The 27732-nt window shown below is 45.4% G+C and overlaps 2 protein-coding genes and 1 long non-coding RNA gene across 5 annotated transcripts in view; 2 read left to right on the top strand and 1 right to left on the bottom strand.

Annotated features, from left to right (window-relative positions):
• The window catches only part of LOC308480672, a 124356-nt gene that overhangs the window by 46300 nt on the left and 50324 nt on the right, over positions 1–27732 (top strand). The window lies entirely within an intron of this gene.
• The window catches only part of RGS8 (regulator of G protein signaling 8), an 84596-nt gene that overhangs the window by 6540 nt on the left and 50324 nt on the right, over positions 1–27732 (top strand). The window lies entirely within an intron of this gene.
• Positions 10176–12577, bottom strand: LOC308480528 (uncharacterized protein; the record flags this gene model as incomplete). Of its 2 annotated transcripts, none has more annotated exons than XM_081012181.1 (2): positions 12186–12577; positions 10176–12154 (listed from the first exon to the last, which is right to left on the bottom strand). In XM_081012181.1, the coding sequence occupies exon 2, from the start codon at positions 12096–12098 to the stop codon at positions 10176–10178; it is 1923 nt and encodes a 640-aa protein (XP_080868307.1). In that variant the 5' UTR covers positions 12099–12154; positions 12186–12577. The 2 variants fall into 2 exon arrangements, with proteins under 2 accessions (XP_080868307.1, XP_080868308.1); XM_081012182.1 differs by having other exon boundaries at positions 10176–10959; positions 11209–12570.

The raw sequence follows: 27732 nt of genomic DNA, 5'->3' as shown, positions 1-27732 counted from the left end.
TGTATATTGTATGGTTTTATTCTTAGTAAGTTGCTTTGAGACCCAGGCGACATGAAAAGCAGATTATAACAAATAAGCAAATAAATAAAAGCATATAATAGCATCAACCACCCTGCACCAGCTCATTTCTTTATTTGTTTTTGCATTTACATCTGACTTTTCTTCCTAAGAATTTAAGTTAGCATTCATAGTTATCCACCTCTTCATTTTATTTTCACAACAACCCTGTGAGTTAGATTGACTAAGAGACCGTGATTGGCGCAAGGTCACCCACTGAGCTTCTTGACTGATTCAGACTCTGGCCTCCCAGGTCCTCATCCAATATTCTACACCAGGGGGGTCCAACCCACAGCCTGTGGGCAGCATGAGGCTCACAAGGCCTTTTTGGTGGCCCTCTGCAACATTCAATAAAAAAAATCTTAAAACCTTTTAAAAAATTGTGTCATGTATTGGTAACAAAAGCTCACACAGCTGTTTGTGAATTAAATTTGTTTAAGAATTCAATATACTAAATCTATTAATTGTGCCTTTAATTATATATATTCAATTAAATCTATTAACTGTATATTAAAAATTATATTATATTATATTATATTATATTATATTATATTATATTATTACAGTATATTATATTGTTGTTGTTGTTGTTTAGTTGTTTAGTTGTGTCCGACTCTTCGTGACCCCCTGGACCAGAGCACGCCAGGCACTCCTGTCTTCCACTGCCTCCCGCAGTTTGGTCAGGCTCATGCTGGTAGCTTCGAGAACACTGTCCAACCACCTCACCCTCTGTCGTCCTCTTCTCTTTGTGCCCTCCATCTTTCCCAACATCAGGGTCTTTTCCAGGGAGTCTTCTCTTCTCATGAGGTGGCCAAAGTATTGGAGCCTCAGCTTCACGATCTGTCCGTCCAGTGAGCACTCAGGGCTGATTTCCTTAAGAATGGATACGTTTGATCTTCTTGCAGTCCATGGGACTCTCAAGAGTCTCCTCCAGCACCATAATTCAAAAGCATCAATTCTTCGGCAATCAGCCTTCTTGATCGTCCAGCTCTCACTTCCATACATCACTACTGGGAAAATCATGGCTTTAACTATACGGACCTTTGTTGGCAAGGTGATGTCTCTGCTTTTACAAATATGGAAATTCAGTTCAGTGTGTGGCCTGTGGGTTCCATGTTGAAGTGCTCTTGCAGCCCACTTGGTAAGAAAAGTTGGACCGGCCTGCTGTACACCACTCTTAGAAATCATTTACATTTACATCCTGATCCAGCAAGTGTATGGATTCCCTTGTTCAGTTGCAAGCCACACACAGAGACCTGAAGATGTGCAGTTGGTTGTGTCATGCGCCTTCACTGGCACCAGACGCTGTAGGCAGGGACATGGGGCACAACTTTTGAAACAAAACGGTGGTAATATCACTTGTGCACTGAGAGTTGTTAGGAGACCCCTAGTCCTCCCAGAGCTATAGTTCCCATAGTTCCCTGGGAAGAGGGATTGATTGCTAAACCACTCTGAAACCTGTGGCTCTGCAAGGCGAATTGGAGTCTCCTGGCAGCTCTCAACAGCCTGAACAGTCTACATTTCCCAAGACTCTCTGGGGTTTAAACCATGACGGTTTAAAGTGCCATGATGTTGCTTTAAACCAGCATTCCCCAAATTTGGGTGTCTAGCTGTTTTTGGACAACAGTTCCCATAATCCCTGACCTTGCTAGCTAGGGATGATGAGATTTGTCGTCCAAAAACAGCTGGAGACCCAAGTTTGGGAAACACTGCTTTAAACATATGGTGCAAATGGAGCCTTGGGTGTACCTGGGGAGACGGCCAGCTGCCTGAGAGTGCGTGGCCCCTAATGCAGGGGAGTCCCTTAAAATTCCTGCCAGCTCTCCATTTCAAAGTAACCCGAATCACTACTGGCCATTCTCACAGCAGCATCCTCTTCCCCGAGGACTGTCCTGGTTTCTACAGAGCCTCCTCAGCTCAGCTCCATCTCTTGTTCCTGGATTACATTTGTTCAAAATCAATCCCCTTCAAGCCCTGATCAGTCAAGCCCAAAGCCTGTCTGGAGGAAGACACTGTGTAGACCCACTGAGCAGAATGACAACTGCATGGCAGAAACACCTGGCAGGCTGTGGACTTTGAACATACCCGGGTCTTTAGTTTGCAGCTTGTCACTCTTGGTACATCTTGTGCTTAATTTATCCATAGAATAATGTTGATTCTCTGCACCCCCCCCCCCCGGGTACCTGCTACCCTGGTTTCTAAAATAACAAATGCACAGAGATATTTTAACCCACCATGAAGATGTTCATTTGGAAAACATTCCATCTCTCCCTTTCCCCCCTAAACACCATGTTCCTGTCAGTCTGCTGCTGTCACTTTGACAAGTTATGGTTTGCTATCGAAGTAGGGATGGCTTCTTGTTTACAACACATTGCAAAGTAACTGACAGTTATATTTTTAACAAGTAGCATTGAGAAGATGGCAGACCTCTCCTAAACTGTGAGTAATTATGGGATGTCAGTACTGCTAATGGAGTTACCGTAAATGTTGTTTGGAATTGTAAAATGTTGGCACAAACCTCTCCCGCTTCACCAGCAGAAAGCTGCATCAGCTATCAGGACAGATATTCTGAGTGTCGCAATATTTCCTGGTGTTTGGGCTCTCTTTTATGCTGAATCTGGACCCTCACGACAGAGCTAAGTACAAGCTGTGCTAACTTTCTGAGCCAATATTCTGCACCAAGAGTTGCTGGATTCTGCAGTCTGCCTAAATCATGCAAGTTTGCAGATTTGTCTAGTTCTTCTACAAGACCTAGGGAGGAGTCTCAACCATTGCAAATCCTGCTTGGAAACCACAGTGACTCAGGCTTGCAGGATTTCACATTGACTACAAGCTTTCAAATCTCTCTCTGCAGGCTCAAAGGCCAGAAATCATTTTCACTCTTAAAATTTGAGCTGTATGTTTATATAGCCAAGCTGTATTTTCAGACTCCAGGCACTACTTCTCATCTGCAAAGTGGCATTGGAAGGAAACAATCTGAAGAGAAAACAGCAGTGGTGGGCAGGTGGGAGCAGAATTTCTCACAGAAACTGCTCAGAAAAATGCCTGCACATTTTGCTTCGTAACATTCCTTTTCAGAGGGCTAGATACATAGTTTTAAAAATAATAATAGCTCAGAATCCATGATCCCTACTGGAATGGACTCTGATGCAATTGCTACAGTTGCACCATTATAATCTGACCTTGCCCGCAACACTGGCAGGAGGGGAAGCGTCAAGGGCCCCTGGATTTGGCACGACTCAGCAGCCCAGATGCCAGAGGAAGAAGGAGCAGAGACAGGTTTGGAGATGGGTACCTAAGGCCCCATCAGGAAGTAGGGAGACTTTGACCAGCCAGAGGGAGGGGCTGAACAGGAGGAGGTTGTGGGATGAGAAGCACATAGCAGTCAAGTACAACATTCCCGGAAGGGACATGCTAGGGGATGCTCTGTACCAGCCAGGAGAATACTTCCTGTTTCCTCCTGAGCTGGGACGGACTTCCTCTCTGCATGTGACTAGGTGTGGGTGTGGCCTACTCTGGGTAGGGGAGCACACGTTCTTCTCTTGCTCTCTCTCCTCCATTTTGCTTTTCCATGTGTTAGCATGTAGCACCCTGCTTGTGGTTAACGCTTAGCTGGAATGAAATATTCAACGCAGCAATAGAGAAATTAAAATAATAATTTATTTGTCAGACAAATAAATGAGAGGCACAGTGGTATATGGTTACCAAGCTCTGGCCTGGTCTCCTGCCATTATGGCCAGCACTTATATTCCCTCAGCCCAGCCCCCTTGCTCCTCCTTTGGCTGCCTCTGTCCAATCAGCCTGGTTGAATTTCCTATTGGCTGATTGCTAGAACCAATCATATAAGATACTCCCATTTCCTATTACCTTTTATGGGAGACAAAGAGCTATATTTCCTTCTATTTATAATTGGCAAACAAGTAGCCATTAACCTCTACAAGGCACCTTAATTAACGATCACCTTTGCCCCCTTACCATTAACCTCTACAAGGCACCTTAATTACCAGATAACCTTTTGCCCTAGACAAGGCGCCTTAACTAACATTTCACCTTTTGCCCTATTGCCCTATTCACTCCAGAACAGATGGTGGCTAATGGTTCTATTTTTATCTGAACAGAGATCTTGGGTTCACCAGCTATGAAAGATCGCCTTCTTTGGAGCCATATGTCAGGAGTGCTCTGATGGTGTTTCCTGCCTGGCAGGGGGCTGGGCTCAATGGCCCTTGTGGTCTATTCCAACTCTAGGATTCTATGATTCTATGAAATAAGAATCTAACATAAGAATCTAAATTTCTAAATCCTTTGCATAATTACATTTAAGCCAATATATTTAATACATAACATATATAGTTTTTTTATAAGCAAAGACGTTCACAGTAAGAAAAAACTTAAAAACACTTTCTTCAGAGAGAAGCCCCCCTTTCCCTAGCCAGCTGCTGTTTCCATTAGCTCTTGCCGTTTGTCCTATTTGTGGCACAATATTCTTGCTATTTACCAGCTTACCATTGTGTTTTTGCAACTTGATTATTTGTAAGGTCAGTGACCTCGCTTCCCAGCCTTTTTATGACCGCAATAAACCAATAAACCAAAGGGGCCCTCTGCCTAAGAGGATGAACATCTGCCAAAATCTTAGCCAGCCTAGTTCCTGCCTGGCATGAAACATTTGTGAATTTAAGCTCATTTTTAGAATTATAGGAACCTGATCAAAATATAAGCCTTGATTATAATGCAGGCTCAGATGCCTCATTCCCCCCTTTCAAGCTCAAGGACCTTCATCCCAAGTGTCCTTGATAGCTTGACCTTCATCATATTCCTGAGGTAAAGCTCTATATAGGGCCATGATATGAGGTAGAGTTTCATTCGAAATCATCTTGCTAATTGTACTTCTAAAACATGAAATGATACATGGCACAATACATAAAACCATTATTACTACCGTCAAGAAAAACAAACAAGACAATAGTATTCCTTTGAGTCCCGCAACATTAGGTAACCAGTTGGTGAGCCATCCCATATCCCATCCTTCCCATGTTTGTACTGGGACATGTGCTATACTCTCCATCTTTGTGGCCAACACACGGATTGCCTCACCATTATCAGAAATGTTAAAGCAACAGGCATTCCCTGTCAAGTTCAAGACTCCACATAGGCCTCCCTGCCTGGCAAGTACATAATCCATTCCCATTTTCAGCTGCAAAATGGCGGCTCTACTTTCATCCAGCTGTTGTGCAATAAGTCTCAAACTCTGGGCTGTTGCATTGATTACAAGTTCCACTACTGCTTGCAATCGAATTATTCTGTTTAGATTATAAATAGGATCCCGTGCCCCTTGTATGAGCTCACCAGGATTCCAGGAGGCAGGATCATAATAGGCTATAATGCGCTCTGGTGGCCAATCATCAGTATCGCTCCAACTTTGGGTACTTCCTCCTGCTATATGAGAAATATCAGCGTTTCTTCGTGTACGCTTGGCCGAATTAGTGGGCATAATCCACATTGGTGGTAATACCCATCCCAGGAAACAAGTCCCACTCCATTTGGAAGGGAGTTGCTTGTATGCCCATTCTCCACATATCCACCACAACCATCGGGTCTGAGGTTTTTGGTACGTGGAGTGCAGAAGGCGAAATATCAAAAGGGGTAGAGAGTTCACAGTGCAGTATGTTAGATTGCCTTTTTCTGTCACAGTTATGTTCCATACCACTTTCCATGCATCAATAAAAGGAGGTGCACAGGGCAAGGTATTCCGAGTTCGATAGGTAGTACCGTTTACCCAGGTTTGACTATTCTTAATATAATCCCAAGTATAGTGACAATGAGAAGAGCCTACCATGGTAGGATCAGCTGCCTCTGATGATTTATGTACACAGAATTCCCCTTGTACAGGTATAACTCGTATTGGTTTAGTTGAGTTCCATCCGGGGAAATTCTGTACCTCTGTTTGGTGTGGCATTTCGCTTACCATACCAATGGCATTTAATGGTATCGGTAATAAGGGCATACCTCCCTCTGAATCATCTGGCCCAAGAGAGCAAACAAGACAATTGGTCCTATTTGTAACATTGGCTACCATCTCAGCTAAGCCTACCCACATATTGTGGTCATGGCGGAATCCATATTTAGCAAATTTGGTCAGATTCAAGGACCCTTCCCCTTCCCAAGGGATCAGGATTAATAATAAAATCATGTTGATGTGTAGTATATGCATTCCTTCCACAAAAGATTACCTTATTGTGATAGCATAAAAATATTAGCCCCAATATAATTCCCCCAGTGACAGAAATGGGGAACCACCAAGACCAAAACATATATCCCAAGGATCCCCAATGAGTAATATCCTTGATAATTGTTCCACAAGGGGGGGCAGTCAATTAATTGTATTAGAGAATCTTCCCGTTCACAATCGCTGGTTTAGACGCTCCTCAAGCTTCAGGCGTGCGCAGGTCAGCCAGCTTCCAGGTTGTGGCTGCAGCAGGCCGGTCGTCTAATGTTGCCCGTGACCTAGCCCGTTCCCCGTAGGGCTAGATACAGGGGTTTTTGGAGAGAGTCAGTTTTAAAGGATTAGAGGGGTCACCTTTGCATGTCCAACTGCCTTCAGACTTCTTCAAACGGGAGTGATGAATCCAGGGGGTCACCTCAGCTACCTTCACCGCTGTTGGAGTAGAGAGCAAGACGGTGTAAGGTCCACGCCACTTAGGTGCAAGTGGATCACGTTTCCACTCTTTCACCCATACGCTATCGCCAGCCTGGAACTGATGAATCGGCTCGGCAATGCTGCACGGCGTGCGCTCGAGGGCCCACCTGTTAAGAGAAACAAAAACACGGGAGAGAGATTGCACTTGTCCCTGTGTCACATAGTCTCCTATTTGTTTGAGGTCAGCTAGAATATCCTGAACAAAGGAGGGCGGCCTCCCATACAGGAGCTCAAAAGGTGACAACTTAAGTCTTTTTGTCGGTGCACACCGAACACGAAACAGTGTTATGGGTAACACATCTACCCATCCCAATCCCGTTTCCTGGGTTAATTTTGCCAATTGGGTTTTCAGAGTCCGATTCATTCTTTCAGTTTTCCCTGAACTCTGAGGCCTATATGCTGCATGCAGTCTCCATTTCACTTGTAGGACTCGACATACTTCTTGTACTACTTGATCAATGAACGCTGGCCCATTATCACTTCCAATGCATCTAGGTAATCCAAACCTCGGGATCAATTCAGTGAGGAGTCTCTTAGTTACCTCTCGTGCCTTTTCAGTTCGGGTGGGAAAAGCTTCAACCCATCCGGTAAGAGTATCTACAAACACAAGGAGATACTTGAATCCCTTAGAAGGGACCAGCTCTGTGAAGTCCACAATTAGGCTTTCCATGGGGACATATCCCACATGTTGGATTCCAGGAGGTTGTACCGGTCCCTGCCTGGGATTGTTTTTAGCACAAAGAACACATTTCTGTGAAATGCAAGTTGCTAATTGTGATAGGTTAATAATATACAACTTCCGACTGAGACTCTCTCTGGTTGCAGTACCGCCAAGGTGAGTAGATTCATGATAATTTCTTACAATTGTGCCTGCTAGGTGATGAGGTACATAAATCCTATTGTCCGGCAGGATCATCCAACCGTCCTTCACAACTGCTCCTTCCTGTTCAGCCCACTTCCTCTCTTCTGGGGTATAGTGAGGTTTAACTTCTCCTGGAACTACCTCTGGTATGAGGGCTGCTATAAATCCTCCCACAGGCTTTTGGGCTGCCTCTCGGGCTGCTTTATCAGCAGCATGATTTCCTCTGGTTATTGGATCCCTTCCTCGTCCATGACCTTTGCAGTGCATTACAGCAATCTGTTCTGGAGCCCATACTGCTTCCAACAGGATTTCTACTTCAGGTCCATATTTCAAGGCCTTCCCGTGGGCTCCTATTAGACCTCTTTCTTTCCATAGAGCTCCATGTGCATGCAGGGTTAAGAAGGCATATTTAGAATCAGTATAGATGTTTGCCTTACATCCGGCTGCCAATTGCAGAGCTCTAGTTAAACCTATAAGTTCAGCTTTTTGTGCTGAGGTGCCAGCAGGCAAAGCTTCAGCTTCCACAACTTCCTCATTGGTGACCACAGCATATCCTGCTCGTCTGGCACCTTCATGCAGGTAACTGCTACCATCAGTATAATATACAACATCTGGATTTTTCAATGGTTCATCTTTCAGATCGGGTCTACTGGAATAAACTTCATCCATTATTTGGAGACAATCATGTGATTCTTCATCATCTACCTCTGGTAGGGGCAGCAAAGTTGCTGGATTGAGCATATTCACTACTCGTAGATGAATCCTGGGATTTTCACACAATAGGCCTTGGTATCTAGCCATCCTTGGGTTCGTTAGCCAATAACTACCCTTATATTCCATGAGTGTCAGAACAGCATGAGGTACATTCACATACATCGTCTGGCCGAAGGTAAATTTATCAGCTTCTTTGACAAGGCTTGCAGTGGCCGCTACTGCCCTTAGGCATGGAGGCCATCCTTTTGCTACTGAGTCCAATTGTTTTGACAAATAAGCTACTGGACGATTCCAACTTCCTAATCTCTGGGTCAGGACTGCTGCTGCAATCCCATTCTGTTCATGTACATACAGCTGAAAGGGTTTTTCCGAATTAGGCAGTCCAAGGGCTGGGGCCTCCATAAGTCGTTGTTTGATAACTAAAAAGGCTTGTTGCTGCTCAGGTCCCCATACGAATGGGTCCTTTTCTGCACCTCGAGTGCTTTCATGTAAGGGCTTGGCCAGACTGCTGAAATCAGGTATCCATAGTCTACAAAACCCTGCTGTTCCCAGGAATCCTCTGAGTTGTTTCCTTGTGGTAGGTTCCTTGATAAGGCAAATAGCTTCTTTCCTCTCTGGTCTCAATGCTCGTTGTTGGTGTGAGATGTCAAAGCCCAAATATTTGACCTTTTCTAAACATAACTGTGCCTTTTTCTGGGAAACTCGGTAGCCAGCTTCCCAGAGCAAGTGGAGCAGTTCCTCTGTCCCTTCTTTACAAGTATCAAAATCCTTTGCTGCTAATATAAGGTCATCTACATATTGCAGAACCACCTTTTCTCCAGGTATTGAGGGGTAACTTGTTAGATCCTTCGCCAAGGCAGTGCCAAATAAAGTTGGGGAATTTTTGAATCCCTGGGGCAATCTCGTCCAGGTTAGCTGGCCTTTTGTTCCTGTTAAAGGGTCTTCCCACTGGAAGGCAAATATAGGTTGGCTCTGTGGTGCCAGCCGGCAACAGAAGAATGCATCTTTCAAGTCCAATACAGTAAAAAATGTTGCTTCTGGTGGGATCAAACTCAGCAGGGTATATGGGTTTGGTACATTTGGGTGCAAGGTCTCGATAGCCTGGTTTACGAGCCTCAAGTCCTGTACTGGCCTGTATTCATCTGTCCCAGGTTTCCGAACAGGCAAAAGGGGTGTGTTCCATTCTGATTGGCAGGGCTTAAGCAGACCATATTTTAATAGGCGGTCCAAATGTTTCTGGATGCCCTCTGCTGCTCGCCGGGGTAAAGGATATTGCTTTACAGATACAGGGGTAGCCATAGGTTTTAAAGTTACTACAATTGGAGCTATATTCTTAGCCATTCCTGGTGGGCTATTTTCGGCCCATACTCCTGGTGGCACCCGTAGGGTTCGGAGGAGCTTGTTTAACTCTGTATCCAATGTGGGTTGGACTTGCAGGGCTGACATTAGGCGCCATGATTGTTCCTTAGGTACTGAGAGGGAAATTATTCCTGCTGCCTTTGATGGCAGTTTCATTTCTGGACCTCGAGGAGTGAAGGTGATTTGGGCCTGCAATTTGGACAGCATATCTCTACCTAAGAGAGGTATTGGACACTCAGGTATATACAAAAACTGATGGGTTAAACGATGTCCCCCAATCTGGCATTCCAAAGGTTGGAGGAAAGACCTCTTAGCTGACTGACCAGTGGCACTTTTAATGACTACACTTTTGGATGCCTTTTTCTGCAATAGTTCTGGGAGTACTGAGTATTCAGCCCCAGTATCAATCATAAAGTCTATTAAATGGCTCCCTAATTGAATCGTGACCGTGGGCTCCTGGAAGCCTAACTTTATGGAGTCCGGTCGTTCCTAGTCTTGGGTAAAATCCTCCTCTGCCAGTCCAATGAAATTGTCCCTACTCCGTCCTTGTCCAGGTCTCTGATATCTTCCATCTCGGATCATTCCCCGTCCCCGTCCCTGGTTTCTTGGGCCGGAGCCTGGGCCTGGGCCTGGGCCTGGGCGTACTTCTTCCAACCTCAGGGGTTCAGGACACTCCCGCTTCCAATGACCCTCCTTCTTGCAATTTGCACATTGATTCCTTCCCAGTGGTGGATTCCTTCCCCGCCCTCTCCCTCCATTTAAGGGGCGGTAGTCTTGCTTCACTGCTGCGGCTAGCATTACCATCTTTTCCTTCTGCCACTTCTTCTTCTCTTGTTTCTCAGCCTCATCCCTATTCCGATAAACTCGGCGTGCAATGGCCATAATTTGGCTCATCAGCATCCCTTCCCATCCTTCTGATTTCTGAATTTTCTTACGAATGTCAGAAGCGCACTGGGCCACAAAAGTAGCAGTAATCATTCTGCTGTTTTCAGGGGCTTCAGGGTCAAAAGGAGTCCATATACGATAGGCTTCCTGCAGCCTCTCTAAAAAGTCTCCTGGACTCTCATTTGGTTTCTGTTCTACTTCTGAGACTTTAGACATATTAGTGGGCTTCTGGCATGCCCTGCGGATACCTTGCACAAGCGTTTGGCGGTAGGTGGTAAGCCTGGCCAGGTGAATTACATTGTTTGGATCCCAATTAGGATCTTCCAAGGGAAAGTTGTCCCGGAGATGACGGTCAACATTTAAAATATTTCCCACTCTGGCCTGCTCACGCAAATATATCTGTGCCTTTTCAATTATGTCTCTCCTTTCCTCAGTGGTGAACAGAGTATTCAGGAGCTGGCGGCAATCTGTCCAAGTAGGACTATGAGTATTTATTATTGAAGTCACCAAGTCCATCATAGCCTGAGGCTTTTCTGCAAAAGATGGGGTGTGTGTTTTCCAATTCATCAGATCCGTAGTTGTGAATGGAATGTACTGGAGGGTTGAAGTTCGAGGTGGCCGTGGTCCGAGTTGCCCGTTAACCAGCACAGGCTCCTCAAGTGCATCAAATACTCTTCTGAGAGGGGCTACTACGTGATCTTTCTCTTCGCTTTGCTCTAGGGGCCTCAAATCATAGGGGATTGTATCTGTCCCAAGGCGTTCTTTTAGCAGCTTTATACGCCTGGCTGTATTGCTTGCTGACCGATCAAGGTCTCCCTGTAACTTCTGTAATAATTCTCTAGGACTTGGATGTACAGGGGTTTGGGGTAGGCAATCAGTTGTTCCACTAAAAGAGACTGTAGATGGAGTTCTACTGGGACTCACAGGTGGAATAACCACTTCTGCTTGGGCTTTATTATAGGCCTCCAATGCCTCCTGAAGATATTTATCATAATCTATCAAGGAATCAAGTTCTGTGACTCCAGCCCCATTATTCATTCCACTTTCTTGCCTTGGGGTTACAACTGGTGGAGTGTTTGGATTAGGCTCCCTTCGATGTGGAGCATAGGGTGGAGGTGGAAGCACCTCTTCCTCTGGTCCCTCAAAAATGGGTTTGAGTTTATTTGGCAATATTCCTTTCCTAGCTTCGGCTTTTACAGCCAATAATTTGCATCGTTTGACTTTGCATTCCCTTATCCATGGAGGATTTTTATTTAATGTGCTCAGCCAAGAATCTATATATGAAAATTGTTCTGGGCACCCTCCAGTTTCTTTGGCGATATTAGACCAAAGTTTGCTTACTAAATTTATATCAAAGGTTCCCTGAGATGGCCATTCAGTATTTTGTTTCGGCCACTCTAATTCACATAACGTTCTCAAGCGCTCTGGCGTCATTTTGACTCCATATGCCCCTGAGAAGGCTTTCTTAAAATTATTTAACATACATTCAAGAGGTGTATTTTCCCCCTTTGAACCCCCAACTCCCATTGTATGGCCCTGTGAAGTATCCACTCAGTCACTCACACACACGCTTCGTGAGATTCCTTGCCCGGGTGAAGTCGCCTTACCGGGAACCGAAGTACTACCCACTCCACACTCAGGTCAGCTACAAATTGTACTTTCTCACACATACAATGCGCTGGATACTTCACCATACTCTACCTCCCAACCTTTCCCTTTCCCTACACCAGATCACCATCTGATGTACCCAACCACCTAGCGTACTCAGTTCCCCTTTACTGAGACGCAGAAGTTTGATCAAGACTTCTCTTCCTCCCAATTAATTGGAGGGCCAAAAACCCCTTAGTGCACTTACCCTTAGTTGGTTGCCTGTTTATTTCTCTGGTTCCCCCCGGTCCGTCGCCGTCGGTGGGCAGGGTATCAGACAGACGAGACTTCTGCGTTCCTCTGGAAAAAAAACTTTCCAGTGCGCGCTGGGTAAGCAGTGAGTGGTCCTCTCTCTTGTACCCTGCCCAGTAAGGCGAAGGGGCTGCGTTCCAGCAGACCACTTATCCGAGTCACAGGCACCATAAAATGTAGCACCCTGCTTGTGGTTAACGCTTAGCTGGAATGAAATATTCAACGCAGCAATAGAGAAATTAAAATAATAATTTATTTGTCAGACAAATAAATGAGAGGCACAGTGGTATATGGTTACCAAGCTCTGGCCTGGTCTCCTGCCATTATGGCCAGCACTTATATTCCCTCAGCCCAGCCCCCTTGCTCCTCCTTTGGCTGCCTCTGTCCAATCAGCCTGGTTGAATTTCCTATTGGCTGATTGCTAGAACCAATCATATAAGATACTCCCATTTCCTATTACCTTTTATGGGAGACAAAGAGCTATATTTCCTTCTATTTATAATTGGCAAACAAGTAGCCATTAACCTCTACAAGGCACCTTAATTAACGATCACCTTTGCCCCCTTACCATTAACCTCTACAAGGCACCTTAATTACCAGATAACCTTTTGCCCTAGACAAGGCGCCTTAACTAACATTTCACCTTTTGCCCTATTGCCCTATTCACTCCAGAACAGATGGTGGCTAATGGTTCTATTTTTATCTGAACAGAGATCTTGGGTTCACCAGCTATGAAAGATCGCCTTCTTTGGAGCCATATGTCAGGAGTGCTCTGATGGTGTTTCCTGCCTGGCAGGGGGCTGGGCTCAATGGCCCTTGTGGTCTATTCCAACTCTAGGATTCTATGATTCTATGAAATAAGAATCTAACATAAGAATCTAAATTTCTAAATCCTTTGCATAATTACATTTAAGCCAATATATTTAATACATAACATATATAGTTTTTTTATAAGCAAAGACGTTCACAGTAAGAAAAAACTTAAAAACACTTTCTTCAGAGAGAAGCCCCCCTTTCCCTAGCCAGCTGCTGTTTCCATTAGCTCTTGCCGTTTGTCCTATTTGTGGCACAATATTCTTGCTATTTACCAGCTTACCATTGTGTTTTTGCAACTTGATTATTTGTAAGGTCAGTGACCTCGCTTCCCAGCCTTTTTATGACCGCAATAAACCAATAAACCAAAGGGGCCCTCTGCCTAAGAGGATGAACATCTGCCAAAATCTTAGCCAGCCTAGTTCCTGCCTGGCATGAAACATTTGTGAATTTAAGCTCATTTTTAGAATTATAGGAACCTGATCAAAATATAAGCCTTGATTATAATGCAGGCTCAGATGCCTCAAGCAGAAGTGACTGCCTGTTCGCAGTCACTTAGGAACTAACTCCCTTATGGGATAGTTCCACATGTGTATATAGGTTTGTAACCTAAGTCTGCCTTCAGGGATCCAATTGTGAACTGAATGATTGTGAGCAAATTACTTTTATGTTGACTTTCGTAAGATGGTCGTGTCTATTCTTTTAAGAGGGACAAGAAGGGATCTTACCAGGAATCTCCTATAGAGAGGCTCAGACAAGCCTGCAACAAGCAAACCGCTGTGCGTTCACAAGGGGAATGTTTCATAGAATCATAGAGTTGGAAGAGACCACAAGGGCCATTGAGTCCAACCCCCTGCCAAGCAGGAAACACCATCAGAGCACTCCTGACATATGGTTGTCAAGCCTCTGCTTAAAGACCTCCAAAGAAGGAGACTCCACCACACTCCTTGGCAGCAAATTCCACTGTCGAACAGCTCTTACTGTCAGGAAGTTCTTCCTAATGTTTAGGTGGAATCTTCTTTCTTGTAGTTTGGATCCATTGCTCCGTGTCCGCTTCTCTGGAACAGCAGAAAACAACCTTTCTCCCTCCTCTATGTGACATCCTTTTATATATTTGAACATGGCTATCATATCACCCCTTAACCTCCTCTTCTCCAGGCTAAACATGCCCAGCTCCCTTAGCCGTTCCTCATAAGGCATCGTTTCCAGGCCTTTGACCATTTTGGTTGCCCTCCTCTGGACACGTTCCAGTTTGTCAGTGTCCTTCTTGAACTGTGGTGCCCAGAACTGGACACAGTACTCCAGGTGAGGTCTGACCAGAGCAGAATACAGTGGCACTATTACTTCCCTTGATCTAGATGCTATACTCCTATTGATGAGGCCCAGAATTGCATTGGCTTTTTTAGCTGCCGCGTCACATTGTTGGCTCATGTCAAGTTTGTGGTCAACCAAGACTCCTAGATCCTTTTCACATGTACTGCTCTCAAGCCAGGTGTCACCCATCTTGTATTTGTGCCTCTCATTTTTTTTGCCCAAGTGCAATACATTACATTTCTCTCTGTTAAAATTCATCTTGTTTGTTTTTGCCCAGTTCTCTAATCTGTCAAGGTCGTTTTGAAGTGTGATCCTGTCCTCTGGGGTGTTAGCCACCCCTCCCAGTTTGGTGTCATCTGCAAATTTGATCAGGATGCCCTTGAGCAGAGTTTAAACTCTGCTAAGATATAGAACTTGCTAACACAAGTTAGGAAGAATATCATCAAACAATATCTCCTCTCCTCCCTCCCTGGACAGCTCCCTGCCACAGAAGTGGCATCAAAGCTGGAGGGAGAGGGGCGTGTGCGCATGTGCAGCTGTCTCCCAGGATGAGAGAGTCCTGTCAATAAGCTCACTCCACTCTATCTATAAAAGACTGGCAGGAGGGGGGTGTCAACTGTTGGGGCATCTTTCAGGTTTCGTTTGGTTAAGAACTTCTTGGAATCTTGACTTCTGGACTTGCTGCTAAGCCTGGACTGCTATTAGTCTGAATGCTATTACAGTGGTACCTTGGGTTAAGAACTTAATTTGTTCTGGAGGTCTGTTCTTAACCTGAAACTGTTCTTAACCTGAGGTACCACTTTAGCTAATGGGGCCTCCTGCTGCCACTGCACGATTTCTGTTCTCATCCTGAAGGAAAGTTCTTAACCTGAGGTACTATTTCTGGGTTAGCAGAGTCTATAACCTGAAGCGTCTGTAACCTGAAGCGTCTGTAACCCACGATACCACTGTATCTCTTCCAACTAAAAGTTGCTGACTTTGGGTCAGGAGCCTGACAGAATGAGGCCCCAGGGCAGGAATTCCAGGAGGAAAGTTCTAAGCAGGGGAAGGATAAGGCCAGAGTTGAGGAACCTGCGGCTCTCCAGGTGTATTTATGTTATATATAACATGTCTATACTGCCTCACATTTCCAAAGGAATCTCCAAGCAGTTTGCAACCTGTCTTAAATAAAACACTACAATATATCAGACACTACAGATGAGAATCAGATACAAATACAATCATGATCCACATTTGAAGCAGCATGATTACAGGAAAACAAAATATTATCTTAAAACGTAAAAAGAAAAATCAAATGCAAGAACGTGGTTAAACGGCTCAGTTGCTTCGAGCACGGTGCTGATAACACCAGGGTCACAAGTTTGATCCCCATCTGGCAGAGGATTTCAACCTTTTTGAGTCCACGGCTCCCTTGACTGAACAGTTGGGCTGAATTTCCCTTCATCAGGAATGTAGCAGGAAGAAAAAGGGGACAAACCTCCCAAGGGAAAATAATCCCTTTTGCTTTTGTCAGAATTGGGGGGGGGGGGCAGCCATGGAAGCCTTTGCCTAGCTATCTTTAGCGTAAGCAAGCATGTTTGTGAGAATGGTTTGCTCCCCTGGGACGATGGCGAATGCATATTTACGAAGGAAGTGGAAACTTTGACTTGTTCAGGGACATGAGCTGTTAGTAGCAAGGAGCTCTGTGCCAGCAGCCTTTTCAGAAAACTCCGCAAAGATTTAACCTCCAGGAGGATGTTAAAGGGAAGAAGGAAAGGGATATGGGAGTTCCCACGGAAGCTGGAGTAAATCCCAGCAGAAATGCTGAGTCAAAGTCATCTTCCACTTTGTTTCCTGGCAGCGTAGCATCCTGATGAGAGATCCCATGTTAGAAAGGAACTTGCCCATCCATTTGTAAACACACGCATCTTTTGTTCAGCAAAGTCCCCTCCTGAGAGTATTTTAGCTTGAAATGGGAAAGGGCCATAGCTCAGCAGTAAAACACCCAGCTTCCTAACTGCTGAGTCCCCAAGCCTTCCAAGACAAGCATTTAGAGCAGAGTTTTCCAGACTTTTTATGTTGGTGACACACTTTTTAGACATGCATCACTTCATGACACAGTAATTCAGTTTTACTAGGAAACTGGAGTTTAAACCAACCCCTTCCCAGCCCTGGGAGGAGCGCAGGGAGCGTTCACTCGACGCACCTACACACGGCAGCTGACACACTAACGTGTTGCGACACACAGTTTGGAAAGCTCTGATTTAGGGTGTTAGACTTGGAACAGGAAGACTGAGATTTGAATTTCTACTCAAACTATGAAGTTCACTACGGAACCCTGGATCAGGCACCATCTCTCAACGTGCCAGCCCACAACCCCTTTCACCCTGGTTGCCCCTCATTTCACAGGAGTGACGCCCAAAGAGGGTTTCCCCTGGCAGAACCTCAGAGACGTGTTGGCTGCGTGAACGTGAGGAGGCTTGCATGCGCCTTGCCAAACGAAAACACTGGTAGAAACAACTACTACCATCACCACTGCCACCACCAATCAATCAACATATTTTAAATAACTAAATAAAATTAATAGTCCTATCTTGAGAAGGTAATAGCTGTGGGCACATCTTTGTGGCTAGGTCTAGCCAGCCATTTATCCTCTCTTCCCCCTCGTCTCGGAACTCTCCAAAGCGAGGAGCTCTGAATGGTCAACCGGCAGTGATCATGTCCTCCACTCAGCTGTGTTTAAAAACTATTTCTAGAAGGGTCCAGCAAATGGCACAAAGATCTGAAATCTGTTTTCCGTTGGATGCCTCTTCTGGTGCTGCTATTAATAGGCCTTTTTGGGCTCCGCTGCTTGGGGCAAGGAGGGAGGAGGGCAATATTTGCAGCAAAAATCAGCATTACTGTTGCCAGGTAACCGCATTTCCAATGGTACCATAGCACTAGGGAAGAGATGAAAGCTGGCTTGAGGAAATGGCTCACTGTGTAGCTTTGATCAGTGACTCACAGGGAAGGAAGGAGGACGCGTAAGGCAGAGGCAGAGCCCAAATGGGAGGAAATGCATCCCTGCACATAAAAGATGGGAGAATCTGATGAATTTCCTCTGAGGTGTAAACAATTCAAGTTGAGGGAAGGAGAAGACAAGCCAGCCCCTTAATAGTTCAAATTGTGTTCTTTGCTCTCCTGTATCCCTACTGACAATGTTACTTGACCGCTGTGTCCAAATATCGGACGTTCAATGTGTACCTGATGGGGAGCCATTGGGATTCCATCTCTTCTCCCTACCTTTCTTGTGCAGTCAACACCCAAAATTAATGGAGGAGGGTTGTGAAGGGGGCATTGTGCCAGGAACGTCACCCTGAGCAGCACTCTGGGCTCTGATTCTGACATGGCTGAGGAGACGGCTGAGCTAGTGCTAGTAGGATTGGGGCCCCAGATCTAGGGCAGAGGTTCTCAACCCTTTTGGCCAACTACATTTTTTCTGCGGCTCCCCTGTGGGGAAATGCCCCCCAAGCCTCAGGAGCCCAGTTATGTCCTCCCTTGCCTGCCGAGCTGGCAGCCTCTCACCCTTTTTCGAACACCCTCTCTTGTGGAGGGTTTCCCCAGCCTCCTCCCCTCTCCCCTCTCCTTGGGTGTCCTCTGAGCAGCCTCTGCCACCGCCCCGGTCTCTGAGCTGCCCCCCTGCCAAAAAGAGAGGTGCTTCCTCACACTGCCTGGGAAGACGGTGGCCCCTTGCTCACCTTGGGAGGTAGCAGAGGCAGCAGCAGGCGCTGCTGGGCCTGCATGGTGGAAAGGCTCCCCTTCGGCACCAGGCACTCACCTCCCAGGCAAGCCTTGCACACAGCAAGCTCCAGGAAGGCCAGGGCAGCGCCTGCCCGCCCTCTCACTTGTCTGCCCATTTCCAACAGCAAGGGTTAGTGGACTGGCTGGCTGGGCTCCCTCACCCCCTTGCTGGCTTACTCCAATGCTGCCTCAAACAGCTGTGCCAGCCTTTGGGGGGCAGAGACGCAAGAGAGCCTCAGAGGAGGGAGGGAAGGAAAGAGGGACAGAGGCCAGGGTTGCCCACAGCACCCCAGGGTGTCATAGCAAACTGGCTGAAAACCACTGGTCTAGGGACTCCTGAATCAGGCTTTCCAGAGTCCACAGCCTCAGGTCCTGACCCACTACATGCCAGGGATCACCACACCCACATCATTCTGTCAAAGCAGGTGATGAGCCTGGAGGGGACTCTTGAAGCCAGAGGCCTGAGTTTTATGGACTCCTCAAGGACAGGGCAGAGCCTAGGGGTGGTCTCAACTCATGAAAGGCTTCAGTCAAGTCCTAGCATCCCATATCCTCCAACAATCATCCAATGGAAATAGGGACATTCTATTCTACATTTTAAAGATTCTCCCCTGTATGATTTCCTGCACACATGTACATCATATACACATTTACATCTGTCACCTTGAGCCAATTGCAACCTCTCAGCCTAACCTACCTCACAGGATTGTTGTAAAGAAAAAATGTGCGAGAGAAGGGGTAATGTATAACACCTTCAACAAAAAAAGGGAATGAAATAAAAATTCACCTGCATGATGCCTTGAGTGCCTGTCAGTCCCTATCATTGCTTTATAGCCATGATCTAAACATGGGTGTGGAGCACCACGGGTGAGCTCAGATATGCAACTTGGTTCAGTGCAAGCCTACTGGATGCACTTTCTGCCTGCCCACATCTATGGACAAAGTCAGGGCTGGCCAACCTATAAGGCAAGGGGAGGTGATCGCCTCAGGCAGCAGGATCCACAGAACAAATTGCCCACTGCTGCAGCTCCTGCTGCCGTAGCAGCAACAGCAGTGGCATGCTCCTTGAAAGTCAGATCTGCCCCCTCCTTGGCAGTGCCCTCCCTTTCCACCTCTACAGTGGCCTCTTGGCAAGTAGGAGGCACCTCTGCCCCCCCCCTTGTTCCCGGTGTAGATCTTTGTTCCCCCTTTATTGCTGATGCAGATCTTCACCACCCCTTCTTTCCTGGTCAGGGTGGGGGTGCCACTTTGTGATTCACCTCCGGTGCCAAAATGTATTGGGCTGAACATGGAGAAAGTGAAAAGGAGTATAGTGGTACCTTGGTTCTCAAACTTAATCCATTTCGGAAGTCCGTTCCAAAACCAAAGTGTTCCAAAATCAAGGTGCGCTTTCCCATAGAAAGTAATGCAAAATGGATTAATCTGTTCCAGACTCTTAAAAACAACCCCTAAAACAGCAACTAAACATGAATTTTACTGTCTAACAAGACCATTGATCCATAAAATGAAAGCAATAAACAATGTACTGTAGTCACACAATCAATCAGCAGCTGAACTGGGTTCCACACAGTCACAAAAACAAAGCAAAAAAGCCGCAAAAACGCAAAATAAATAGCAAAAACAGGCAGACCTCAGTGTAACATTCAAAACAGAAGCATGGCACTCAAAATGGAGCATGTTCGGCTTCCGAAAAAAGTTTGCAAACTGGAACACTTACTTCTGGGTTTGCAGTGTTTGGGTTCCAAGTTGTTTGAGTACCAAGGCGTTTGAGAACCAAGGTACCACTGTATCCACACAAGTATTCAAAAACAAAGTTGACATTTCTGAAAAGGATTGTGGTGTTAGGCAGTTTAGTCCCTGGTTTTTAATCATACAGCACTTCTAGTGATGGTTCCACCAGCAGAAGAGGATGGTTGATGTAGTTGCTCATTGGGAGAGGAGATACACATGTGTCAGGAGTTCAGCCTACACTTGAGTAGGACCCTGGCAGAGACACATGCCCAACTGCCATGTTCTCTCCCTCCTGGTCGGGAGCTTCAAAAGTTTTCTTCTGCCTGAACATGGCTCCCTCTCTCTTTAGCACCAGACAGCAAAGAGAGAAAGAACAAAGGACAATAGTCCCACTTCATGGAACACAGTAACACAAACATCCTGTCTCCGTCACTTCCCACTCAGTGGAGTCAAAACCTACACCGTCATGTGCTAGACAACAATCCTATGACTGCAATCATAGATCAGGAATTCTAACAACATGGAGGGTTTGGGAGAGGGCATGCTTTCAGATCCTTTAACTTCTTGGCAGTGTCATTGTGACAAGCGCTGCATATTGTGACACCCACGCAGCTCTTCCGGACAACACTCCCTCCTCTGCCATAGTGATCCCTTTCTTCGCCTCTTAGCTGCTGAATGTTCTTGTGACACTAGTTTGCATTGTGCTTGAGTTGGCTTTGCAATAATGAATATAAATCAAATGGAAAATCACCACAGGGAAAATATTTCCTTTTATAGGTAAGACAATTTACTGTTTTGTATATCAGAGAAGAAGCTAGTCACCTAGAGCTACTTCAGTGTTCTACATCTTGTGCATTTATCTACCTGTGATTTTTGTCGTGATGAAAGAGATGCTTAATAACCTGATCTTTGTGTAATAACAAAAAAGAAATTGGTGGGGGGCAGCGTCAATCAATAGAGCAGCAGTTCTTATGCAGACCACTTGAAAATTGCTGCGCATCTTGGGGGACATCTTAATACACATGTGTACAAATGAATGTTCATACATAACTAATATTTTAATAACTGCAGACTTGCTTTTCAGATGTGATGGATGAAGAAAAAAAATGTTGTTGTTGCTGTTGTTGTTGTTATTTAAAATGTACATACTGCCCTTCATCCTAAGATCACAGGGCCATTTACAGCATAAAAATACAAAATGAAAGCACAAAATACATATGAAAACCAGAGGCCTCAAAGGCCTTTTTAGCCTGCTCAGTAATCGTGCCTAGTCAAACACAGCCTTCATCTGATTCATCAGAAAACATAAATCAAATGCAAGGCTAAGCTCAGGTATCTTTGAATGATCCACAATCTTCCATGGATTACCTGAGTGTAACTTATAGATCCCCAGTGGTTCATAGGTCACAATTTGAGGTCCTAGAAATCTGAGGTAGTAGAAAGCTGAGAATAGCTTATTATGTTGTAAGAAACAGCATATGCTGAAGAAATATTGTAGCCCCATGTGGTGAAAAAAACTTTTTTGAGGGCAACTCAGGTTATTCCATTCTCTCATGATATACTGTTATTTTTGCTGCCTCCTGGAAGGACTTCTGCGCACAATGCACGGGGCCACAAAGCATTCCTTTGTAATAAAGCATTTCCTCGGTGGTGAAGGTTCCTTGTTCCAACTCCAGCAGTTTCTGGATATCAGATAAAGAAGTAATAACCTACAGTTGAGCAAAGGTTGGTTTTTCATGGAAATTAGTTCTATCTGAAAAGTGATTGTTTCTTCATTAAAAAGTAAGAACTTTGCCTAACATTCTGCAAATTCCCTTTTTAGCCACTTCCAGGTTGGTTTGGGGTGGACTGAAGCCCCACCAAAATCAATAGAAGGGGAAAGATTATCTGAAATAGTTACAGGCAGGGACTGCTGCTTATTGACCCTGCGGTTGTGTTTTTCTGCTCTCTCTTAAACTCACAGCCTTCTCCACCGCTGGTGCTTTCTGAAATGCTGTGGGAGCAGCATAATGTGACACGGAACCACTCTTGCGCCATTGTGGGAAGCAAAGGCAATGGGAAGTGGCCGAGGGGGCCTTTGCCCCACTGTGAGCGGGGCAGGATCCTTGTTTTAAAGTTAAAAGGGGGGATGGGACCCACAGCAAAATAAAGAACACCCTGGGTATATGACAGCCCCATTCTCCACGACTTCTGAGAAGATTCTTCCGCTCCAACAGAGAGAGAAAAGTGTGTGATGTTTCTTTGGGAAACTTAGTGACAACTGAGAGGAGAGTAGAGAAGAAAGGCCATGGTGCATCTGCAACATCTGCGGCAGCACAACTGGACGCCTTCCTCTGCCCCAGCTGCAACAAGACATGTCTCTCCCTCTTCGGTCTCTACAGCCACAGCAGGCTCTGCAACCTTCCAACAGTTTGCCTTTACTTCCCAAGGGACATTCCTCCATTGTCTCCTGAGACAGACAGGTGCCAACAAGTAAAGAAAAAATCAACAACAAAAAATTATAATAAAAGTCTGAGTAGATGTCTTTAGGAGAGAATGTTTTGGTGCTATTGCTTTTTTGAATACTGTGTACCCCTGATATAGATTTATTTTTTTAACATCTGTTTGCCAAAAGTCTAGAGCTTTTATCTCCATATTCGTATAAGCATTGTTTCATATATAAGAGGTTGAGTAGTGTGTTATTAATTGCAAATTAGGATGGGGGTGGGGAGAGAATCATGAATGTTGCACAACATTTGTCAAGTTGACTGAGAACCGAATAGGCAGATTATTACCAATTCTTGAGAAATAATAATAATATATTATTTATACCCCGCCCAACTGGCTGGGTTTCCCCAGCCACCCTGGGCGGCTTCCAACAAAAGATTAAAATACAATAATTCATCAAATATTAAAAACTTCCCTAAACAGGGCTGCCTTCAGATGTCTTCTAAAAGTCAGATAGTTGTTTATTTCTTTGACATCTGATGGGAGGGCGTTCCACAGGGCAGGCGCCACTACCAAGAAGGCCATCTGCCCTGTTCCCTGTAACTTCGCCTCTCGCAATGAGGGAACCACCAGAAGGCCCTCAGTGCTGGACCTCAGTGTCCAGGCAGAATGATGGGGGTGGAGACGCTCCTTCAGGTATACTGGGCCGAGGCCATTTAAGGCTTTAAAGGTCAGCACCAACACTTTGAATTGTGCTCGGAAACGTCCTAGGAGCCAATGTAGGTCTTTCAGGACTGGTGTTACCTTATTTTTCGCTCTATAAGACGCACCAGACCACAAGACGCACCTAGTTTTTGGAGGAGGAAAACAAGAAAAAAAAATTCTGAATCTCAGAAGCCAGAACAGCAAGAGGGATCGCTGCGCAGTGAAAGCAGCAATCCCTCTTGCTTTTCTGGCTTCTGGGATAGCTGCGCATAAGACGCACAGACATTTCCCCTTACTTTTTAGCTCCATAAGACGCTCCATAAGATGCACAGACATCCCCCCTTACTTTTTAGGAGGGAAAAGGTGAGTCTTATAGAGCAAAAAATACGGTATGTGGTCTCGGAGGCTGCTCCCAGTCACCAGTCTAGCTGCCGCATTCTGGATTAGTTGTAGTTTCCAGGTCACTTTCCAAGGTAGCCCCACATAGAGCGCATGGCAGGAGTCCAAGCGGGAGATAACCAGAGTATGCACCACTCTTGCAAGACAAGCTGGGGGCAGCTGGGGTCTCATCCTGCGTACCAGATGGAGCTGGTAAACAGCTGCCCTGGACACAGAATTGACCTGTGCCTCCATGGACAGCTGTGAGTCCAGAATGACTCCCAGGCTGCGCACCTGGTTCTTCAGGGGCACAGTTACCCCATTCAGGACCAGGGAGTCTTCCACACCTGCCCGCCTCCTGTCCCCCCAAAACAGTACTTCTGTCTTGTCAGGATTCAACCATCTTTCACATTTCAACTACAAAATTGAAAATCCTGTTTCATATACAGTGGTACCTCGGGTTACAGACGCTTCAGGTTACATATGCTTCAGCTTACAGACTCCACTAACCCAGAAATAGTACCTCGGGTTAAGAACTTTGCTTCAGGATGAGAACAGAAATCGTGCTCCGGCGGCGCAGCGGCAGCAGGAGGCCCCATTAGCTAAAGTGGCGCTTCAGGTTAAGAACAGTTTCAGGTTAAGAACGGACCTCCAGAATGAATTAAGTTCTTAACCAGAGGTACCACTGTAGTAAATTATGGTACTTACGATAAATGCCTCCATGGAAGATTTCCCTTAATAACAGATTTTCTGCTGCAAATTCTAGGAACTGTCTTCTGGGCAAAATGCCTTCTCATTATAGAGCCTTTCAGGAAAATACCCTTGGCAATGTTTTCGGGGCCTTTGCCTCTTGAGAAAAGCTTCTTGTAAGTTTGCATCTTCATGATTTAAGATAAAGATAAAAATAAACATCAGAGGATGAAACAGTAAAAGAAGTTTTGCTGCCACTCTCTTCTCCAAATACTGGAGAGGTTTTCTCAGCATTTGGTCTCTGGCATTGTGTTGTATGTATTGATGGGGAATAAATTCACAACTAAATGTGTTTCTATCAAATCCACCCTTTTCAAAATGCTAGGCAAACCAAAACACAGTTAATCCTTGGAAATTCACACTGACCCAAATTTTGTGATGCAGTTCTTTAACCAGGGTTCACGAAAGTGCATATATTAGTGAAAGTAAGATATAAAAATGCAGTATATTAAGGATAATTGATTGTCAGATCACTCACATCCATAGAGGTGAACACCAGGTCTAAGGCATGTCCATGACCATGAGTTGGGCCAAACTTATTCAGGGACAGCCCCGTGGAGGCCATGCTTTCCACAAAGTCCCAAGCTGCCCCTTGTAAGGTTGTCTCAGCATGGATGTTAAAATCCCCCAGGACAATCAAACTAGGTGTCTCCAGGAGAACATCTGCTATGACCTGAAGCAGCTCCGGCAGGGAATCCTTGGTGCAGCAGGGAGGTCGGTACACCAATAGGAATCCTGTACTGCCCCTATTGCCCAACTTCCAGAACATGCACTCAGAGAACTGGGTCTTCTCAACAGAATGCCTGATGTAAGCTAATGACTTCCTAAAAATCACTGCAAGCCCCCTTCCCCATCCAGACCTATCCCTGAGCCATGACTGACAGGTCAAAGAGGAGAGCAGGGTCACCTCCAGAACGGCAGCATTTTGTGGGAGGGAATCAATCACATTCCAGGGATGTAGGTTTGTACAATTACAGTGGATTCAAGCACTCGGACACAACAAATCTACTTTTAAAAAATGGACTTCTTGCAGCTAGGATAATGAAAGAGAAATTCACCAAAAAGTGTGGGATAAACAATTGACTAATGGGAAGCAAATCAGGATGAAACCAGGAGAAATGCTGATTGTCATGTAACCTCCCCACAAACAAACTGGAACAAATGCTCAGTAAAGATGAGCCATTGCCTAAACTTTGTGCAAGCAAATCAGGATGTACGCTCAATAAACAGGCTGTCTGGGGAGTCCTGAGATACTTATTAAGTGGGATATATTGCAGAGTGTAGGGAAAGATGCCTCCAATTTTGATTCAGGGGGAAATAAATCTGTGTCCTGGGTATGAAACATGTGGGGAGCTCTGGTTTACAGCCAACTGCTTTGAATTCACCAACCAGCTGAAAGCCACCAAGTCCGTAAAGTGATAATTACAGCTTTGTTTTAATCAAACAAAAGAGTTTATATAGAAGGTGAATTTGCACGAGAGTGAAAGATCACAGAAGGCTAGTTGGGTGTTACAGAAATAAAAAGTTAGAACCAATTCCTCACAAAACATTGCCAGCTTGTTTCGGTGAGCAATCCATCTGACCCAAGGGTGATTTCACTGCCAGCTGCTCCAGCCTAAACAGCTGGGATGCAGCCCTAGCTGATAAGATGATAGAAACCCTATAAATTGTATTGGTGTCCAGGAATCAGAACAACTGAAACACCTGTGAAGGAGATCCGACTCCCATGACAATTGTGCTTGGCTGGTTGGGTATCACTGAATGGTATTTCCCTAGTCCTACTTGGAATTCAGTTAGTGATAGCATTCCCTCCCATGTCCAAGGAGGCTGGAAATGTACTTTTTAAAAAGTAGATGAAAGTTGAGGTTCTCAGGATGCGTAAACTCTATGTTTTATGTGCTTGTGCGGAATTGCAGAACAGACACAGCTTTGCTTGTACAAAACCAGAGTGAATCACAGTGTGAACCTATGCACTTCTATTCAAAGTTCAATTGGCCTTACTCCTAGTTAAGTACCGGTAGGTTCTAGATTGCAGGCTCAAAGTATTCCCCTGCCCTGCACCAAAGAAAACACAGGGAGAGATACGTATTTCTATCTTCATGTTGCTATAGAATTTGCTGCGACTTTTCGCAGTTACATAAGCATCATGAGCATTTTAAAATAAATCTTCCTAAATTAACATCTTGCTCTAAATTTATGTCTTCACACAAAATAAACTGACAAACTGAAGTTCTCACTCTCATAGGAAAAGGTGTCTTTGAAAAAGCTGAGCTGGGCAGACAGGATGGTGTTTAAGAAGAATGGGACCAATAGCTTGTCAGGTGAACAAGCAAAGTGTTTGTAGAAAGTGATTTAAGTTGCATCACTCTGGATGCTGCTTTCTCTGGGTGGAATCACGTCCCCAATGTCCCCACAGAGCCTAAGCTGAAGGCTGTAACTTCCACAGTGCTTGTCCACCTTGGGACAAGAGCTCAAAACGAAAGGAAGAGACCCACAATTTGCAGATTTAATTGAACAATATAATTATTCACAGCATAGAGAGGGTCTCTTTTGAAACCCACCCATCGGCTATCGTATACTATTCAATAAAAACACCCGCCTCTATTTTGCAGTAAAATTCCAAGGAGAAAATATTAATCCCATCTATCAACACAGCTCCTTCCAAGCATAGGCATGTTCCATTTTAACCATGTTCAGAGCAGATGGGGAACAAATGCAACAGTATTTCGGATAATATATTGTTGCATACACACTGCAAGCAGTGTTGCAAGCAGTGAGAGACTCCAGGAGTTCCAGTGCTTGCAGAACTAGGAATTGGGCTTCCCATACGCCATCCCATATAAATAAGACAAATAAGACTGGGTTTTGGGTCAAAACAGGCCACAACTTTATTGAATACAGATGAAAGAGGTTTGGCTTGGGTGTGGGGCAATCTAAATACTTCTGGCCCGCCCACCGGAAGTTATGCGTAGGTCAATCCAGGCGGGGGTTCCTGAGACTTACATCAAATAGGATGACCCCCACAGGGACCACCGTCTGGGGGAGTGCCTTCGGCCCTGGGCACGCCTGGGCACACAGACATAGCCACTTCCCCTGGATCCCTTTAAAGGGATACCCCAGCGTTTGGAGGGGCGGCCCGAGACTACAACCTCCCGTCCATCCAAAACAAAGGATTACCCCAATGCCCAACCAGTTGTGACAATTGCTATGAGGTAGGCAAAACCACCGGGTGAGAGCCAGTTAGCCCAGTGGGCAAATTCCTACCCGGCCCCATCAAGAACAGTGACCACCGTAGCCACAGCAAAGTCACTGACTATTAGCTTAAACTGAGGGTGGGCGCTTAAATGGGGCAAGGGGCAGATCCAAGGGAAGCCTACCTGCTCCA

The sequence above is a fragment of the Podarcis pityusensis genome (genome assembly GCF_964106645.2).
Source record: "Podarcis pityusensis genome assembly, chromosome: 6".
NCBI classification, from domain to species: domain Eukaryota; kingdom Metazoa; phylum Chordata; class Lepidosauria; order Squamata; family Lacertidae; genus Podarcis; species Podarcis pityusensis.
This window is presented reverse-complemented; position numbering and strand designations above follow the sequence as displayed.